Here is a 21,397-nt window from a genome sequence, read left to right as displayed (position 1 = left end):
CCCTGACAATGTCAAATAGTTGTTGATTTACCCAAACAGCTTGATGCTTATAATTATTGTAGAATACCTTCACCCACATCCATCCCCAAGTTTTTTACTTGATAGGTAAAAGTCCCTAGAAAGAAGAGGAAACTATACACTTCCCCTTCCACCCCATTTGTGCTGCTCTTTATGGAACCTTCTAGCATACCAAGAGGAAATGGAAATGGGAGGAGATGGCAGAAGATAAAATGTTGGAACTTTTGTGAAATCATCTCTAAGACAAAGTCTTAGGGTAAAGATTAGGGTAAAGATTTAATGTGGGTAATGAAATCTCCCTTCACACCAAATTAGCTTGCAACCTAAGAGGTCAACGCCACTGGAGGCTCACAGTGGAACTGACAACAGAAGAAAAAGCTGAGGAGGTGATCGACTCACTACTCTAACCTTTAAGTGACAAGAGTTAAAGAGAGTAGCATGTGATTTTGTATATTTTTTTAATTGATTAATTAATTTTGCCTCCAGGGTTATCGCTGGAGCTCGGTTGCCTGCACTATGAATCCATTGCTCCTGAAGGCCATTTTTCCCATTTTGTTGCCCTTGTTGTTGCACTTGTTGTAGTTGTTATTGTTGTTGTTGGATAGGATAGAGAGAAGTTGAGAGAGGAGGGGAAGACAGAGGGGGAGAAAAAGATAGACACTTGCACACCTGCTTCACTGCCCGTGAAGTGACCCCCCTGCAGGTGGGGAGCTGGGGGCTCCAAACAGGATCCTTGCGCTAGCCCTTGCGCTTTGCACCATGTGCGCTTAATCAGCTGCACTACTGCCCAGCTCCCGATTTTGTATATTCTAAAAATGTCTGACTTCTTCCTCTAAAATTAATTCTTAAGGAGAACAAGGTGGTTAAGAAGACTATTCAAAGTGATCATTTGACAAGTAATACATGTACTTTAAGTGAGAAAAGCAACAGGTTGTGTTAAGAGTGATATGTTAAGAGCACTTTATCATGAAGTGTGTGGGCAAGAAAAGAAGAGAAGTTAATCAGTGAGATAATCACTATAATAAACATTGTTGAAGGTGTTGGAGAGGTTGTGGAGAAGAGGGAACTCTGCTTCACTGCTGGTGGGAAAGCAAACTGGTACAGCTCCTTTGGAAGACTGTATGAAGAGTCCTTAAATAAAGATGTCAGTACCTTGTGACCCAGCAATACCACTCTTAGGCATTTATCCAATGGACAAGCACTAATTCAAAGGGACACACGTACCCCGATGTTCATAGATGCATTATTCACAATAGCCAAGGAGTGGAAGTAGCCTAAATGCCCATCAACAGATGACTGGCTAAAGAAGTTATAGGATATATATTCCATGGAATCCTGCAGTCAAAAAGATGACATTGTGTCCTTTGGGACAAAATGGATGGAACTAAAGGTGATTATGTTTAGCAAAATAAGAGATAAGAGACAACTACCAGATGGTTTCACTCAAAAGTAGAATCTAGAGATCTGATTTACATGAACTTAGCCCCCCACCGGAAAAAAAAATTCAAACAAAACAGAAGCAAACAAACTGTTTGTAAGACTTATGAGAACTATGATGGTTATCTTTAGGAGATGGGAGAGTGGGGACACAGAATTTTCGTGGTGGATGTGGTATTGAACTATACATTGTAATTTCATAATCTTGTAACAAACTATTAATAGCAAATAAAAATTTCAAAAACCATTGTTGAGAACTGCGGTGATAAGAAGGAAATATATATATATATATATATATATAATTTTAATTTATAAAAAGGAAACACTGACAAGAACCATAGGATAAGAGGGGTACAGCTCCACACAATTCCCACCACTAGAACTCCCTTCCCCCTCCCCTCCTGTGATAGCTTTCCTATTCTTTATCCTTCTGGGAGCACGGAGCCAGGGTCATTATGGGGTGCAGAAGCTTGCTTCCCCGCTGAACATGGGCGTTGACAGGTCGGTCCATACTCCCAGCCTTCCTCTCTCTTTCCCTAGTGGGGTGGAACTCTGGGGAAGTGGGGCTCCAGAACACATTGGTGGGGTTGTCTGCCCAGGGAAGTCTGGTTGGCATCATGTTAGCATCTGGAACCTGGTGGCTGAAAAAAGAGTTAACGTATAGAGCCAAACAAATTGTTGACTAATCATGAACCTAAAGGCTGGAAAAGTTGAAGGACCAAGGTTATATTTCCCATGGCAGGATTCATTGTGAATCCCTCTCCTTCATATGATGAAGTGATCTTTGGTACAAAAGTTCTGAATTCAAGTCCTTGCTTCATGACTTTGGGCTCTGTGCCCTAGTTTTCTTGTAGAGTTTTAGAGTGTTTTGATATATGTTCTATTTGTGGTGGTCTGGTTGTTTATAGGAGACCTTTCAGAACTTCTTTCGAGGCAGGCTTGGTGATGGTTGCTTCCTTCAACTGTTGCTTGTCTGAGAAGGTTTTGATGCTTCCATCTAGTCTGAATGACAGTCTAGCAGGATATAGTATTCTTGGCTGAAAGCCTTTCTCATTGAGCACTCGATAGATATCCTGCCATTCTCTTCTGGCCTGTAGTGTTTGTATGGAGAAGTCTGCTGCTAATCTTATGGGTTTTCCTTTGTAGGTGACTCTTTGTTTTTCTCTTGCAGCCTTGAGGATCCTTTCTTTATCCTTATTCCTTTCCAATCTAAGTATGACATGTCTTGGTGTCTTTAGGTCTGGGTTAATTCTGTTTGGGACCCTCTGGGCTTCTTGAATCTTTATGTCTTTGGTGTTGTCTAGACTAGAGAAATTTTCAGCTATTATGGCCTGGAGAACGCTTTCTTCCTCCCCTTCTCTTTCTTCCTCTGGTAAGCCAATAATGAGTATATTGTTTCTTTTGAAGTCATCCCATAGGACTCTGTTGTTGTTTTCAGCATCTCTTAATCTCTTTTTGAGATCTCTTACTTCTTCTTTAGTTGTCTCTAATTCATCCTCAATCTTGCTAATTCTGTCTTCAGCCTCATTGATTCTATTCTCTCTGCCCTCTACTGCTTTCTGGAGTTCATCTATTTTGTTGCCCTGCTCTGATACTGTTTTAGCTTGTTCAGCTAGTTGCCTTCTTAGCTCAGCAATTTCAGCTTTCAGCTCTCTAATAACCACGAGATAATTAGAATTTTCTTCCATATTCTCATTTGTTGTTCCTGCAGTTCTGATTACAATTTTTTCAAATTCTTTACTCACTCCTGTTATTATTTCCTTAGCTAATGTTTGGATGTTGAACTCGTTGTTTTGTGCTTTGCCCTCTGGAGGACTTTTAGCTGGACTCTTGTCCTGGTTTGAGTCTCCATTATTTTTTCTTGTTGTTTTAACCATTTTATATAAGTTAAGAGGTTTTTCAATCCCTGAGTTGGAGTTCAGTGGTGTAAAAGCCTTTTTTTTTTTTCCCCTGTAGGCTATGGTAGCCTGAGGGCTTTTAAACTATCAATAGGCTTCTTGGCTTAATCAATGACTCCTGACCAAGAGATAAAGCAGGGTGTGGCAGAGATAATCCAGTGGTTATGCAAAGAGACTTTCACAGCCCTTCAGCTATGCCACCGAGGTATAGGTCTTCTCCTGAGTTTCCCGGTTAGATCTCTGTGCCCTGGTGTCCCTCCCTGTTGCTGCTCCAGATTCTGAGGGTAGTAGCAATGGAGACTCAGAGTTGTACTTGGTGAGTCTCTGGGGAGTCCTTTCCTCCCTTCAGCTGTGCCCTTGTTGGTGGAGCAGACTGGAGGTGGTGTCTCCACTGACAAACTGTCGAACTGTTAGCAGTCACTTAATCTCTCCTTAGTCCCCTCTCTCCTCTCTGTCACCAGCCAAAGCGACGCGTGTTTGTACTCACGGGTGATTTACTGGGTTTCTGTGGTCATTCTAGTCCTGTCTTGTTTCGGTCCGGGTGGTCTCCTTTGGTATTCCTAGTTGATCCGGGAGAGGAGAGGAGAGGAGAGGAGAGGAGAGGAGAGGAGAGGAGAGGAGAGGAGAGGAGAGGAGAGGAGAGGAGAGGAGAGGAGAGGAGAGGAGAGGAGAGGAGAGGAGAGGAGAGGAGAGGAGAGGAGAGGAGAGGAGAGGAGAGAAAGCGATCTGCTCTCTGTGCCCTAGTTTTCTTCTATAAAATAGGAATAATGATGCTGTTTGCATCTGTACCACACAGTTTTTTACCCAGGTCAAAGCAGCTGTAGTAAGAGATAGGAAAGTATGTCCTGACCCATGAAACCATATGCAGATAAAAAGAGTATATCTCTCTAGACCAAAATGTGACAAGAAATAGTAAAACTGTGTTTAGAAATAGGAACTCAGTGATATCTTTCATCAGTTCCTTCCATTCCTTTATGCAGTTTGGGGAGTTGAATAAAAGCTCATTATGGAGGTCACTGGTACTCAAGGAATTGTTTTGAAAACAGTGCTTGCTAGAAACAGCTGTTTCGTATATAAGCGGTTGGTATTTTTCTTATAGACACTGTGAACCTTGTAGCTACTTTTTTCTTCTTTGTTAGACTCTAGGAAGCTCAAAGCTAAATTTGTAATAGACCTCTAACAACTAGACTTTTAAAGCACATTTTGTGAACAGTTTTAGTTCTGACATTTAAATTTTCTCTTTACCTCTTTCATACTTATCAATTTTAATGTTTTTGTATACATTTATAAAACTCAGGGTTTTTTTAGAGTACATTAGGAAAACAAGCCTCAACTGAGGAAAGTTTATGAAACAAAATGTGTTATAAAGGTGATGGAGTGAATACTCCAGGTAACAGTACTTCCCCCCCCACCAAGTTGTAGAGTTAAAAAAAAAAAAAAGAAGTAAACTAGTGTCAGGTGTCTAGATATATTTTCCATATGTCTATGATAAGTAAGTCGGTCACTAACAACCCCAAAGACATGCAGACAGTATTTCCTACTGCTGATTAAAACAACTGAAAATAGCAGGTCTCTAAATGTCTGTTTCAAAGCAATAAAATACAATGGTTGACTAACTCCAGAACTCACTTTGGTGATTTGAGGTCACGGTGAATAATCTTGTGCAGGTGCAAATAATTCATCCCACTTGCAATTCCAGTGGACCAATCCACTAGCAGTCGAGGTGTGATCTTCCTGCCGGCTCGCAAAACCTCATAGAGCTGTCCATGGGCACAGTATTCCATGATGATGCAGTAACATGGGGCCTGAGTGCAAACACCTCTTCCAAGAAAACACAAACAGGTACATAAGTACACACATACATGTTTCCGTATTCCTACTCTCATTAATTATTGGCTAGAACAGAGAGAAGTTGAGAGGGGAGGGGGACATAGAGAGGGAGAGATAAAGACTCCTGTAGACCTGTTCACTTATGTAGCGTCCACCTTGCAGGTGGGGAGCAGGGGCTTGAAACTGAGCCCTTGCACATAGTAACATCTGCACTCAACCAGGTATGCCACCGCCCAGCCATGTTTAAGTATTAATTGCTTATTAATTCAACAATCAACATCAGTTCTCTGTCCTAATTCATTAAATATGTGTTGAAGTAACGTTGATTTACAACGTCTACAACATAATCCAACATCAATACATACTATACATGCTGCAGATAGTCTTTGCTGATTCTTGTTATTTTTAAAACTTTATTTATTTTTAGATAGAGACAGAGAGAAATTGAGAGGAAAGGAGGAGACAGAGCAGAAGAGAGAAAGAGAAATACCTGTAGCATTGCTTCACGGCTCATGAAGCTTCGCATCCGCAGGTGGGGAACAGGGGCTTGAAGCCCGGTCCTTGCACATTGTAATATGTGCGCTCTACTGAATAACGCCACTGTCCAGCCCCAAGCTAACTCACCCCCCCCCAAGATGATTCTTATATTATCATCGACACCAGTGTACAGGTTGCTCTATTATGTAATAGACCAATTTGGTTTAAACAGTCACTCTAGGTATAGATCTGTGCTATATCTAGTGTCTCTGCAATAGAACTATTCCTTTCTGAGACAAAGAGCCCTCTTTACTGAAACTTACAGAAGTTGGATATAAGTAGGGCACCAAAGTAAAAACCCTGTGGTGAGGGGGAGGGTGGACATTTGGCTTCCCAGGGTGGCGGGGAGGGGTGGGGGACGGGGAGGGGTGGAATGGGACACAGTCTTTTGGTGGTGGGAATGGTGTTTATGTACACTCTAATAGGATAAGTGTAGTCATAAAAATCACTATTTAATTAATATGAGAGGGGGGAAATTGATTGTATGTCTCAAACTTTTTAAAACACAGACTGAGTCTTTTTAATACATAGGCTGAGTCTTTGATATGTGGACTCTCTCAAAAGCCTAGACCAGGTAGATCAGAAGCAACCGGTGGCACAGCTATATACAAGATACTGGGTATTATACAGCAAACCCTAACAAAGGGACTTTTCAAAGTTAACCCAATTACCAAATAATATGATAACAATAAGTATCCATTGTCTTCTTGAACCCTAAGACAGCAGGAACCTCACATTTCCACTAGAGAGCCTATATTTCCCCCAGTCCTGGAATCTTAAGGTGGGGCCCACTTTCCCACATGTTTCTCCCAATTCATATAAAATAATATTGCATCCGCCGATCACAACCTAACCAATGCAGCGAGTGCCACCTTAGCATGCTTCACTTCAGGTGTGGAATGACACCCTTTCAGCTTCATTACTCGGGTAAGACCTTTCCTTTCATAGTATGCTCTAATTCCATCCCACATGGTTCACTTCCTAACAAAGTCCCAAAACCTAAATAAAGACCAGGTTCTGTGAGAGAGAGCATATGTTCACACGTATCCATAAACTAGTGCAAAATATATACCTGGAAGCAGAAGTACACTAGAGTTTGCAGTGAGTACCCCCCAACACTTCATCTCCACTATTCCAATCTTTAGGTCCATGATTGTTCAACAATTTGTTTGGCTTTGTATGTTAACTCTCTTTTCAGCCACCAGGTTCCAGATGCCATCAGGATGCCGACCAGGATTTCCTGGACTGAAGACCCCACCAATGTGTCCTGGAGCTCTGCTTCCCCAGAGATGTACCCTACTAGAGGGGCAGGTGAGAATTCTACCACTGAACCACCCATGCACCACAGATGTACCCTACTAGGGAAAGAGAGAGGCAGACTGGGAGTATGGATCAACCAGTCAACGCCCATACTCAGCAGGGAAGCAGTTACAGAAGCCAGACCTACCACCTTCTGCAACCCACAAAGACCCTGGGTCCATACTCCCAGAGGGATAGAGAATAGGAAAGCTATCAGGGGAGGGGATGGGATATGGAGATCGGGTGGCAGGAATTGTGTGGAGTTGTACCCCTCCTATCCTACGGTTTTGTTAATGTCTCCTTTCTTAAATAATAATAAAAAATTTTAAAAAAAGAACTTGGATATGTATAATTTTAGATTATAACAATTTCAATTTCTTCTTTTAAAATTAAAATTACACACCTATTAAGAACAATGTGTACCAGAGTGAAGTCTGTTTTTTTTCCTCTCTCTCCTCCTATCCATCTCATTAATAAATAAATCAAATCTTTTTTAAAAATGTGGTCCAAGGGTGGTGCAGTGGATAAAGCAACAGACTCTCAAACATGAGGTCCTGAGTTCAATCCCTGGCAGCACATGTACCAGAGTGATGTCTGGTTCTTTCTCTCTCTCCCCCTATCTTTCTCATTAATAAATAAATAAAGTCTTTTAAAAAAAGAACAATGAACCCACCTTCTCTGACCCATCTTAGATGGAGCTAAAAAGAATTATGTCAAGTGAGCTAAGACAGAAAGACAAAGATGAGTATGGGATGATCCCACTCATAAACAGAAGCTGAGAAAGAAGAACAGAAAGGGAAACTCAAAGCAGGATCTGACTGAGTTTGGAGCAGGGCACCAGAGTAAAAAACTCTCTGTGTTGAGAGTGAGGGTGGATGTTTGACTTCACCGGGGGGAGGGGGGAACACAGTCTTCTGGCTGTGGGACTGGTGTTTATGTACACTCCTATTAACTTGTAGTCATGTAAATCACTAATTAATATGAGAGGGAAAAACTGAATGTCTCAAACTTTTTTTTCTTTTTTAGATTTATTTATTTTCCCTTTTGTTGCCCTTGTTGTTTTTCATTGTTGTTGTAGTTATTATTGTTGTTGTTATTGATGTCATTGTTGTTGGATAGGACAAAGATAAATGGAGAGAGGAAGGGAAGACAGAGAGGGGAAGAGAAAGACAGACACCTGCAGACCTGTTTCACCACCTGTGAAGTGACTTCCCTGCAGGTAGGGAGCCAGAGACTCGAACTGGGATCCTTATGCTGGTCCTTGCGCTTTGCGTCAGGTGCGCTTAACCCACTGTGCTACCACCAGACTCCCTGTCTAAAACTTTTTAATGCACAGACCATAGGCCGAGTCTTTTAAATAGAGGTGGAGATGATGCAGTTGGGAGAGATGCAGATGATGGAAATGAAGGAGATGGAGACGATGCAATCCAGATAGCGGAGATGCAGATGATGCAAAAGAGGGTGATGGAGATGATGGAGATGATGGCGGGGAAGGGAATGATGCAGAAGAGGGAGATGGAGATGACGGAGATGGTGGGGATGGGGATGAGGCAGAAGAGGGAGATGCAGATGATGGAGATGGCGGGGATGGGGATGATGCAGAAGAGGGAGATGGAGATGATGGAGATGCAGGAGATGCAGATGATGCAGAAGGGGGAGATGGAGATGATGGAGATGGCGGGGATGGGGATGATGCAGAAGAGGGAGATGGAGATGACGGAGATGGTGGGGATGGGGATGAGGCAGAAGAGGGAGATGCAGATGATGGAGATGGCGGGGATGGGGATGATGCAGAAGAGGGAGATGGAGATGATGGAGATGCAGGAGATGCAGATGATGCAGAAGGGGGAGATGGAGATGATGGAGATGGCGGGGATGGGGATGATGCAGAAGAGGGAGATGGAGATGATGGAGATGCAGATGATGCAGAAGGGGGAGATGGAGATGATGGAGATGGTGGGGATGGGGATGATGCAGAAGAAGGAGATCCATCCGTCATCTCCCTCTTCTGCATCATCCCCATCCCCGCCATCTCCATCATCTCCATCTCCCTCTTCTGCATCATCCCCATCCCTGCCATCTCCATCATCTCCATCTCCTTCTTCTGCATCATCCCCATCCCCGCCATCTCCATCATCTCCATCTCCTGCTTCTGCATCATCCCCATCCCCACCATCTCCATCATCTGCATCCCCCTCTTCTGCATCATCCCCATCCCCGCCATCTCCATCATCTGCATCTCCCCCTTCTGCATCATCCCCATCCCCGCCATCTCCATCATCTGCATCTCCCCCTTCTGCATCATCCCCATCCCCGCCATCTCCATCATCTGCATCCCCCTCTTCTGCATCATCCCCATCCCTGCCATCTCCATCATCTCCATCTCCCTCTTCTGCATAATCCCCATCCCTTCCATGTCCATCATCTGCATCTCTCTTCAGCATCATCACCCTCCCCGCCATTTCCATCATCTCCATATTTTTCTTCTGCATCATTCGCATTCCCGCCATCTCCATCATATCCATATTTTTCTTCTGCATCAGCACCATCTTTGCCGTCTCCATCATCTCTACCTGCCCCTTCTGCATCATCCCCATGCTCGCCATTTCCATCATCTCCATCTCCCCCTTCTGCAACATCCCCATCCCCACCGTCTCTAAAAAGCTTAGACCAGGAAGAACAATAGCAACCAGTGGCATTACTCTATAAGACAGAGCTATATACAATTAATGTCAAAGGACATAAATTATAGTGATGTTGTGTATGATACAGCAAGTCCTAGCAAAGGGATTTTCAAAGTTAACTGAATTGCCAAATAATTTGATTAGAGCAATAATTATCCATTGCCTTCTTAAACTCCAAGACAGCAGGAACCTCCCACTTCCTCTATAGAGCCTATATTTCCCCCAGTCCTGGAACCTCTAGGGTGGGGCTCACTTTCCTGCATGCTTCTCTCAATTCATACTACTGGCACTGCATCTGCTGATCTCAACCTAATCAATGCAATGAATACCACCTCAGCAAGCTTCACTTCAGACTGTGTCCAGAGACATCAGGCGTGGAATGTCAACCCTTCAGCCTCATTACTCAGGTGAAACCTTTCCTTTCATAGGATTCTCTAACTCCATTTCAGGTGGTTCACTTCCTAACAAAGTCCCCAAACCTAGATATAGACCAGGTCCCATGAGATAGGGCATATGTCCACATGTATCCATAATTTAGGGCAAAATATATACCTGAAAGCAAAAATGCACAATAGTCTGCAGTTAGTCAGTATATGCAGCAAGCAAGTAGAAAGACCTAAAAAGACACCATAAACTTCCTAATGAAATAGTGTCTACTTGGGAGTATGGACCGACCAGTCAATGCCCATGTTCAGCGGGGAAGCAATTACAGAAGCCAGACCTTCTACCTTCTGCAACCCACAATGACCCTGGGTCCATGCTCCCAGAGGGATAGAGAATGGGAAAGCTATCAGGGGAGGGGGTGGGATATGGAGATTGGGTGGTGGGAATTGTGTGGAGTTGTACCCCTCCTACCCTATGGTTTTGTTAATCCTTTCTTAAATAAAAAATAAAATAAAATAAAATAAAAAGAAATAGTGTCTACTTAGAAGTAGATAACCTCCTCACATACCTCCTATTACACTTCCCTCAGTCACTCCAAAGCTAACCTTATCAAAGGACTACAAAAGCTAAATAAGGACAAGATAATGATAACTTTAATGATAACTCTTTAGTCACTATCAGGCCACCCCATAAGCTGGGGCCCTAGTCGGGGAGTCCTGAGATTCCCAAACAGACATGATGGGCCTAGAACTCGAATAAATGCCACTCTCCATTGTTACTGGTCATCTCTATCAGGAACAACACAAAAGACCCCTCTGTGGGCCCCTATAGAACACTGCCCTCAACTTGGATTAACAATGGAAGAGAATGTTCCATCCTCCGAAGGGAGGCTGGACAACATACTCTATCTTCCACCTTTGGAAGATGGGTTCTGAAATTGGGCAGCTTGGAACGTTCCTACTCATGACCACAGAATGTGAGCTCAGATCTACAGGGATGAAGAGGTCACATAGGCTCCTAAGCTAAATATGGGCCCCAGATCAAATCAAATCATTAGGGCTTACAGTCAACAATATTTATACTCCTTTCCCATATTTGGGAGCTACTCTCTTCCCTGATCCAGCTTTCTGGGTCCTTTTTCCAGCCATGACATCATCTCCCCAGACAATAACTTGGGTCCACCTGCATATCAGATATTAGGCTCAAACAAACAAACAAACAAAAAAATCCCACAAACACTAGTATAGTCATGGGACCTTCTGAATATAACTGAAATAGGCCTACTATCTACAAAACGGAGACCCCCAAATCTTCATCTGTACTAATCCAGCCTTTAGGTTCACGATTAGTCAACAATTTGTTTGGCTTTATACATTAACTCTTCTTTCAGCTACCAGGTTCCAGATGCTACCATGATGCCAACCAGACTTCCCTGGGCAGACAGCCCACCATTGTGTCCTGGAGCCCTGCTTACTAGGAGTCCTGCCCCACTAGGGAAAGAGAGAGACAGGCTGGGAGTATGGACCAACCAACCGGTCAACGCCCATGTTCAGCAGGGAAGCAATTACAGAAGCCAGACCTTCAACCTTCTGCATCCCACAATGATCTTGGGTCCATACTCCCAGAGGGTTAAAGAATAGGAAAGCTGTCAGGGGATGGAATGGGATATGGAGTTCTGGTGGTGGGAATTGTGTGGAGTTGTACCCCTCTTATCCTATAGTTCTTGTCAGTGTTTCCTTTTTATAAATAAAAATTATAAAAAAATAAAATTAAAATTAAATTAAACAGGGGGCTTTTCCAGAGATAGGATTCAATCAATGTATGACTATTTTTACTAATATTTATTGAAATATTTTGCATTGTTTTGCAAATTTATTTTTCTCATGTTTGATAGGACAGAGAGAAATTGAGAGGGGAAGGTTGTGTAGAAAGGGAGAGGGAAACAGAGACACCTGCAGACCTGCTTTACTGCTCACAAAACTGCCCCTTGCAGGCAGGGACCAAAGGCTTGAACCCCTCACACACAGCAACATGTGCGATCAACCAGGTACACCACCACCCAGGCTCTCTTTGCTAAGTTTTAAAATAATTACATTTAGGATATCAAATTAGATTTAGGGCCAAAATAAGAGTCAATTTTCTTTCTTTTTTAAAATACATCTTTAGTATTTTTTATTTATTATTGGATAGAGATAGAGAGAAATTGAGAGGAGACACGTGCAGCCCTGCTTCACCACTCATGAAGCTTTTCCCCTGCAGGTGGGGACCAGGGGCTTGAACCTCGGTCCTCGAGCACTGTAATGTGTGTGCTTAACCAGGTGCACAACCACCAGGCCCCCTAAAGAAATATGTAACTGGCTGTGATCAATTAAGTGTAAACACCACTGCATTCGGACCAGCCTAAGAGTCAATTTTGTATGTCTTTATAGATGCCTTTGAAATATATTTCTGCTTAGGATAAAAATGTAAACATAATGTATTATAAATTTATGAAACTGTTAATTTCTACAACTATTCAACTATTATGAAGTATTTCCTGATTATTTCAGTCAGGAAAAAAAAAACTTTTTTTTTATCCTTGTGACAACGATCCTGTAAATGAACATTGCCCAATGAAGTGCTACTGGAGCTCGAATATTTTGCTCTCTTCTTTCAATTCCTATGGCATAGTAGTCACAAGGTTTTTATATATAACATTTTCCTCCTCATATAGATTACCTATTCCCTGAAAAGGAAACATCTTCAAACTCCAGTCTTCCTAACACAAGGTCTAGAAATTCAAGCAAGTCCTTGGGAAATATTTCTTAAGTAGTCTTTAACTTTTTCTTTCTGAAAAAAATAAAATAAAATAAAAAAGCCTTTACGCTACATGTAAGGTTGGGAGGAAGAGACTGACATGAAAGAGCTATTTGGCAGGAATGAGACATATTCATTTAATTGTCTCATTTAATCTGCTTTAAACCACTGTAAGATAGATAATGTGATATTTTTGAATTTATTTTTCTTACATTAGATAGAACAAAGAGAAATTGAGAGGGAATGGGGTAGACAGAAAGGGAGAGAAAAAACAGAGACACCTGTAGCACTTGAAGCTGCCCTCTGCAGGTGGGGAACAGGGGCTTGACCCTCCCTTGTAACTAGATTGTAAAACATATATATATCTCCAGAGGCTCACTCCAGGACATATAGTGCCAGGGACCACATCCAGGAACTTACACTTCTCAAGTCCAATGTTCTAGCCACTGTACCATCTCCCTGGGCCCCACCCCACACATTCTTTTTCTGTTTTTGTTTTGTTTTGTTTTTTACAGAGGTTTACAGAAGGAAAGCAACCTGTCTTAGATTAGAAAACTAGTCGTTGACAGCATTGGGATGAAAATATCAGTCTGTCCAGTCCTGAGAGATAAGTTCACCCAGTAGAGTGTACATTTTATCACAGGCAAGAACATGGGTCTGAGTGCCCAGCCATCACAAGGGAGTATGCAATGGGGAATCTTCATGAGCAGTGAAGCAGTTCTCTCTCTCTCTCTCCCCCTTCCTCTTTCTCTCTCTCTCTCTCCCTCACTAGCTTTTACCCTCTATATGAAAAATAAAGAAAAAAAATCCTGGCAGGAGAATAGAATTGTGCAGGCACAGGGCTCCAATGAAGCTTTGGCAGAAAGGAAACAAACAAACAAAAATCCAGTCTGCCCAAACCCAATGCTCAACTTTAAAACACCATTTATTTTTCATACACTATGCTACACTGCCTCACTTTTAGCTTTTAAAGTTTTGTGTAGGCAAGCATGTTGGGGAATTCTTTTTTTTTTAATTCTTTTTTTAAGACTTTATTTATTTATTATTGGATAGAGACAGAGAGAAATTGAGGTGAAGGGAAGATAGATGTGGAGAGAGACAGAGACACCTGCAGCCCTGCTTCACCACTCGTGAAGCTTTCCCCCTGCAGGTGGGGACCAGGGGCTTGAACCCGGGTGCGCACTGTAGTGTGTGCACTTAAACAGGTGCACCACCACCTGGCCCCCAGGGAATCTTAAATTTAACATTTCCTCAGTTTTTGTTGTCATTCCGAGAATGAGGAAAGAAAAATTACCTTCTGTAATTTTCAGTGACATCTTATGTGTATACCATCCTTTAAAATAGTCTAGAGAAGTTACAAGAGTTTCTTATATATAAGCTCCCCAGCTGATGTGTTCAGCCAGCTACCAATCCACAGCCTATCTGTTCAGCAGCCTTACTGATGACAGAACTTCAGGACATGGCATGTAATCAGGTGACTTTCTTAGAATGATAGCAATGTATGATCAAGTACAATTACTCTTCATTTCCCCTGCCTTGATGCACTTGCCAAATATCATGATGCTTTTTCTTTTCTTTTCAATTTTTTAATCCTTATTTATTGGATAAAGATGGCCAGAAATCAAGAGGGAAGGTGGTGATAGAGAGGGAAAGAGACAGAGAGACACCTGCAGCACTGCTTCTTCACCACTTGCAAAGCTTTCCCCCTGCAGGTGGGGACCGGGGCTTGAACCTGGGTCCTTGTACATTGTAGTACATGCGCTCAACCAGGTGTGCCACCACCCGGCCCCTCATGAAGCTTTTTCTATTATTCTATCTATCATTTTCTAGCCTACCCACATTTTTTTTCTTTTTCTTTTAGAGGTTGAAAGACAGAGAGGAAGAGACGGGGGGAGAAGGAAGAGAGACACCATAGCATTGCTTTACCACTCACAAAGCTTTCTCTTTGTATGGTGTTCTCAAGTGGTAGCTAGGGACTCAGACCCAGATCATTGTACATAGTAAAGTGTGCACTCTACCAGGTGAACTATCACCAAGTACCCCAACCAGAAATCTTATCTTAATTTTTAAAGCCTGTTTAATCTATATATGGTTTTAAAAATATTTTATTTTCTTTTATTATGATAAGACAGAGAAAAAGGGGGCAAGAGAGGGAGAGAGAGGGAAGGAGAAAGACACCTGAAGCAGTACTTCACCACTCATGAAGCTTCCCCCCACCCCAACCCACAGGTGGGAACTAGGGGCTGGAAACTGGGTCCTCTTGCATGGTAACTTGTGTGCTCTGCTGGTTATGCCACCACCGGGCACCAATTATCTTGGTTTCTGTAATGGAAACAAAAGCTTTTTCCCACTTTCTTTTACCTGAAGTTTAGGAAACCTCAGCAGAGTACACAGACACGACTACTATTTAACTCTCATTACAGAGAAATAAAGAATCAAGCAGGAATAATGTGGTGCGCTTAAGATGGTCAAAATAAATATTTGCTTGAAACTACTCAACATTCTCTTCAACTGTTTTAACTCTTCACACAAACATGGGCAGAGCAGTTCTAACAGAGAGATGCTCTGTACTCTTCATCTTTCTTAACTGAGGAATGCGAAGCGATCATCTCATCAGCCCTGTGCTATGACAAGGCTTCTTAGTAGCTATAAATAGCAGCTCTATAATCACTTCTAATTGCTACCTTTTCTTCCTCCTTGGCACTCAATTCCAATAGGAATAGTCAGGTTGGGTTTTCTTAAAAGATGGCTTAAAAATTGCAAGGAAAAAAAACAGCATTCTTTTCTTGGACTTGCCCTTCTGTATGTGGCTCTTACCAACTCTTACCAAGCTGTAAGCAGAGAAATCAGCATTTAGAGAAATGTACTAAATTCTAATCTGCTTTCATATCTTCCAGACGGTTCTGAATGATTCATTGGCCAAGCAACACATGGCACAGATGGCTGCAAACATAACACTGCACAATGCCTCAAGAGCATGGTGTAATGGCCAGGGATACAGATTCACTATTGTTTTCCATGTGGAGGTAAAGCCTATTCAAGCATCTTTAGTCTGAAGTATTGGGTACAAGCATGGCAATACTTGTCAAAATGCTGAAAACTGTATATGCAGGTGGAGAGTCAGGAAAATGAGGCAGAGAAAAAACTGCAAGGCAAGGGGAAGAGGCAAAAGAGTAGGGAGGAAAAATAAAGCTTCTCACACTCATCCTCTTAGGACAGATTTCTACCTTTAGTTACCCAGAATCCCCTGCTGGGAAGCCCTCTTACCTGAGAGTCAGCATAGTTCACATCAAGTCACACTAATTTATAAACAAGTCTGTGTCTCAAACCCAGTGTCTTAACTGTAGTATAAGCCTCAATGTTTAGTTAAGTAAATGGTGTAGCATATGCTCATTAAAGTAAAATGAAGCAAAGAAGTGAATCTCAGGCAGTCTGGTTAAAAATAAACCTCTTGTAATTTGAATGTATAATCACTGGAGAGATTATAATCAGTCCCCGAGAGCATTTGTTTAAACCTCACATCTTACTGACCATATGAGGAAAACTAAGGTAGAATCTGTACAGAAAGTGGAGCTCTCTCTCATCTCTTCTGCATGGATATTCCCTCTACAAGGAAATGGATCCAAGTATTGGAAATGAATCTGAGTATCCCAGTTGATACTCAGATTTTCACACATCTTTTCCTTGCTTAAGGGGCCTTGTTTGGGGGTTAAAATTCTTTAGTATTTATTTTAACCCACCCTATAAAACTTAAGTCCAGGATTGCTTGATTGATTATTGTTATAGACAGACACCACTCCAGGCCAACTTTTTCAGAATGCCAGAGAGAGGGAAAGGCATCAGAGCACAGAAGCTTCCTCACATGGCAAAGCAGTCACATAAGCCAGGGGAGCCATCTTGATGCCCCTTATCTGTGGGGCTTTCGCTAGGGGTTTATTAAAATGCAGGGTTTTTTTTTTTTTTGGTAAATAAAAACCACAATGGGAAAATAATCAGAAGAAAAAAGCTAGCTAGAAATGTGGCAGGAGCAATGAGTCTTTTTAACTTAATTCACCAGTTTCCAGCTTCATGGAGGAAAAACTGCAGGATCTCAGGAGAAGATGGAGACAACCAGGAGGGAGTGAAGAAGAGGAGAAAGTTCAAAAGGGCAGATTCCTGCCGATGCTTGCTTAAACAGTCTCTCACTCCCACAATTCCTTGTGAGTTTACCTACGTCTGCCATCAGGCTGTCATCAGCCACATGCATCATCATTATGCATTATGCTCATGTCCCATAATTCCTTCTGGTCTCAGCAATACAGGGTTCCCAACACATATCCAGTTTCTATTCCTTTCTTTTGGAGATGTACTTCCAGTTTTAAAAAATTATCACATTATGTTTAGCTTTATGAGAGTTTTAAAGAAAGTATCATTCCTAGGAACTGGAAGAGGTTCCTCTTGAGGGAAGGGGGGGGGTTGTAGTTATTCCAGTTATAGCTGTAGCTTCATGGTTATATTATTTCCTAGAATCTAAATATTCTGGTATAATAATTTTTTTTGCCTCCAGGGTTATCGCTGGGGCTTGGTATAATAAATCTTAAATATATTTATATGTTATAAAAAATAAATAATAAAATATATGTTATGCCAAGAAGTTCTAGTTTCCTTTCTTTTTATTATTTACTTTCCCTTTTGCTGCCCTTGTTTTATTGTTGTTGTTATTGCTGTCGTTGTTGGATAGGACAGACAGAAATGGAGAAAGATGGGGAAGACAGAGAGGGGGAGAGAAAGAGAGACACCTGCAGACCTGCTTCACCAACTGTAAAGCGACTCCCCTGCAGGTGGGGAGCCGAGGGCTCGAACTGGCATCCTTACGCTAATCCTTGCACTTCACCCGCTGCGCTACCGCCAACTCCCAGAAGTTCTAGTTTCTAAACTTTCATCTCACCTAGAGGAAACCTTTTGTGTTTTTTAGTTTTCTTTTCTAAAGTCACTCACTCAACCATTCCATCCCTTTGCTAATCCTAGGGCAAAATTTAAAAGATGACAAGAGAGGGAACTCAGGAAAGATATAGATAAAACAAATGACACATACTGAGAGCTCAGTACTACCAAGTTTGGTGGCGTCTAAAATCTTACCTTTAATTCTTTCCCTTTTGCTTAGTATATCTATTCATATGGAAATATGCTCTCAACTACAATGACATACTCACACACTCTTCAGAGCAACTGCTTTGTGAAATGAATATAACTATCATCACGAACTCTACTATAATTAGATTTTAGAAAACTCAGTGTTTGGCATTACTTGAAAAAGGATCCAGCAAAACCTGAAGCAGGGAGAAATACTCTGAAAGTACCAGCTAGTATAGGTTTATATTTACAAAGAGGCAGACAGTCTTTGAAATTAGTAAACACACACACATAGCGCGCGCGTGCACACACACATACATACACTACTCTCTGGTCAACTCAGTTGCAGCTTTATTTATTTATTTTTTAACTTTAACAGGATATTCAGGTTATCTCAGAGTGAACTTTGTCTTCCTGTTAGTAAATAAAATTGATTCATTAGTTCCATCTAAGCAGCTGGTGAGAATTCAACTTCCCCTCTGTTCCATGTACATCCTTTCCAAGCAGTGCATGCTCTGACAGAAAGAAATGCTAGATTTTAATGTCCATTAAAATTGGATTCAAATATAATAGATCTTTTGGTTCCCACCCAGAGCACCCAGCACAATGATAACTCTACAGTGTATACATATATATACTTATATATAATATTCATTTTATTATGTATGCATGTTATTATATATAATACATATATTTATATATGATACTTTTTTATAAGGGATTTTCTGGGGATTCATACCTACACAATTCTACTGTTCCTGGAGGATTCTATTTCCTTTTTTCTATAGAAGGTGAGAAACAGAGAGGGAGAAAAAGGCAGAGAAAAAGAGAGACACTACTACTTGTGAAGCTTTCCCTCCTCATGGTCCTCCTGCATGAGGCCAGGGGCTTAAACCTGGATCCTCTGGCATGATGAAGTGTGTGTTTTACTGGGCGAGTTATTTCCTAGTCCCCTACAAATCATTCCTTATAAGGCTCTCCAAGCAATATTTTATGTGCTGGTATTAAGGGAAAGGGAAAAAAATCTCTATTTCTTAGGGGGAAAAAGTCTTGACCTACTTGAAAGCAATGATGTTAGGGTGCTTCAGCTTCCTCAAATGCTTGATATCCGTCTCATTCTGTTCTCTCACTTTCTTGATGGCCACCTCCTCTGCTCGGAACTTGCCCAGGAAGACAGCTCCTTGGGCTCCACTACCCAGCCACTGCAGCTCTGAGATCTCCTCAAATGGCACTTCCCAAGTATCTAGGCAGACAAAGGAGAAACAAGAGGTTTCAGAATTCAGGGACCTCTCTCCAAGGCCATCCGGAAGGTACCAACTTTGTCATCACTCCAGACCATCTCTACCCTTTGTCTCCTACCTGGCAACTCACTAAAAGGTAGAACCTTTCCATGGGATTTGACTTTAGAGATAAGATATTTACAACAGATGAGTGGCTGAGTAAGTTGTGGTCTATATACACAATGGAATACTACTCAGCTATTAAAAATGGTGAATTCACCTTCTTTACCTCATCCTGGATGGAGCCTGAAAGAATCATATGAAGTGAGACAAGTCAGAAAGAGAAGGATAAATATGGGATGATCCCACTCACAGAAAAAAGTTGAAAAATAAGAACAGAAGGGAAAACACAAAGCAGAACTTGGACTGGAGTTGGCGAATTGCACCAAAGTCAAAGACTCTGGGGTGGGGGAGGGTGGGGGTTTCAGGTCCTGGAACACGATGGCAGAGGAGGACCTGGAGAGGGCAGTTCGATTGTTACGTGGAAAACTGAAGTGTTACACATATACCAACTACTGTATTTTATTGTTGTCTGTAAACCATAATCCCCCAATAAAGAAAAAGAATTTTAAAAAGATCTTTGCATGCATTTTTTTTTTTATTGCCACCAGGTCCTTGCTGGGGCTCAGTGCTGGCGCTACAAATATACTGCTCCCAGTGTTTTATTGTTGTTGTTGTTGCTGTTTGTTTGTTTTTATGTTTTTTTCTTTGCAAGATCACAGAGAAACAGAGGGGGCATAGACAGAGAAGGAGAAAGCTAAGTGCTTCGTGGTCCAGGAGGCAGCACCAAGTAGCTAAAGTGTCGGACTCTCAAGTATGAGTTGCCGAGTTCAATCCCCGGTAGCACGTGTACCAGAGTGATGTCTGGTTCTTTCCCTCTCTTCTCTTATCCCTCTCATTAATAAATAAAAAATATATATCTTTTAAAAAAGAAAGATAGACACCTGCAAACCTGCTTTGCCACTCATGAGGGGTTCTCCCTCCAAGTGGGGAGTAGGGGCTCGAACCCCGGGTCTTTGTGCATGGTAATGTGTGTACTCAACCAAGTGTGCCACCACCCGGTCCCTGCATTTGTTTCTAACCAGTGAAATCAATCAGATCAAAGAAGTTCTCTCATATACCCTCTTCCAAACAAACACTAAGCTTGCTGATTCAATCTACTCACTCGTCTCAACACCACCATTCCCACCCCAGTACCTGTTATAAGTGTTTTTAATTCCTCTTTGAAAGTTGAGTGTAGAAGCTCAATGAATTTTTACTGGATGAACTGTCAGCAAAGCTCTCCAAAGGGCCTAATTATATAATAATAAACACTCATTACATAAACCTTACATTAGTGTTTGCCTTTTATTAAATTACCTGCTAAAAGCCAGACACTGGCACAGTGCTTTACATAGCTCATGCATTTAATCCTTACCACAATCTTACCAGTCTGGTCTTTTTAGGGTTAAACTGAGATGAGAAAGCAAAGGCATTAGCTGGTGAAGTAATATACCCAAGGTCACATAGCTGGTAAGTGGCAGAGCAGAGTCCAGAATTCCAGACTCAGCTGATTGCAGGCGAAGCACTTTCTCCCTTGACCACAGCGCCTCTCCTGGAGTCACTGAGAGGCTATTAGCCACATTAGTCACCACATGCTTACTCATTTAGATGTTGTCTCTTTAAGTTTCTCTCTTTTTTCATGTTCAAGTTTTTCTGCACCAGAACTTTAATAAGGGTCATTTTAAAGTGCTGATATTATTGCTAACTTGTATTATGTTCTTGTCTCCTTTCTGCATTATTTTTAACAGTAATTATGTTACTTTTATAATGAATAATATGCTATTTAAACAACTCAACAATTTAAGCCAATCAATGTGTACCTTAAAACTTGAAAGAAAGAGAGAAATAGAGACATGGCAGTAGGGGGGGCTGAGAGCACGAGCTGTACCAGACATGCGGTCCTGGATTTGAGCCTCTGTGTCACTTGAGACCACTACTTACACTTCAGAGGAAGGGCTCCATGGCCGGTGAAGTGGTGGTGTTTTCTCTCTCTCTCTCTCTCTCTCTCATCAGAGCACTGTTCAGCTCTGGCTTATGTTGGTGCTGGGATTGAGCCTTTGGAGGCATGGAAGTCTGTTGC

The 21,397-nt window shown here is 41.8% G+C and overlaps 1 protein-coding gene across 2 annotated transcripts in view; it reads right to left on the bottom strand.

The window, feature by feature from the left end:
- Positions 1 to 21,397, bottom strand: part of MAP3K13 (mitogen-activated protein kinase kinase kinase 13) — a 140,592-nt gene that overhangs the window by 33,019 nt on the left and 86,176 nt on the right. For both annotated transcript variants that reach the window (XM_007529804.3, XM_060172099.1), the window contains 2 exons: positions 19,055 to 19,238; positions 4,983 to 5,174 (listed from right to left, as the gene is read on the bottom strand). In XM_007529804.3, coding sequence (XP_007529866.1) covers positions 4,983 to 5,174; positions 19,055 to 19,238 — 376 coding nt within the window. The remainder of the gene's footprint in view (positions 1 to 4,982; positions 5,175 to 19,054; positions 19,239 to 21,397) is intronic.

The sequence above is a fragment of the Erinaceus europaeus genome, chromosome 14 (genome assembly GCF_950295315.1).
Source record: "Erinaceus europaeus chromosome 14, mEriEur2.1, whole genome shotgun sequence".
Lineage (NCBI taxonomy): Eukaryota > Metazoa > Chordata > Mammalia > Eulipotyphla > Erinaceidae > Erinaceus > Erinaceus europaeus.
The sequence above is the reverse complement of the archived record's forward strand: the minus strand, read 5'-3'. Positions and strand labels throughout refer to the sequence as shown.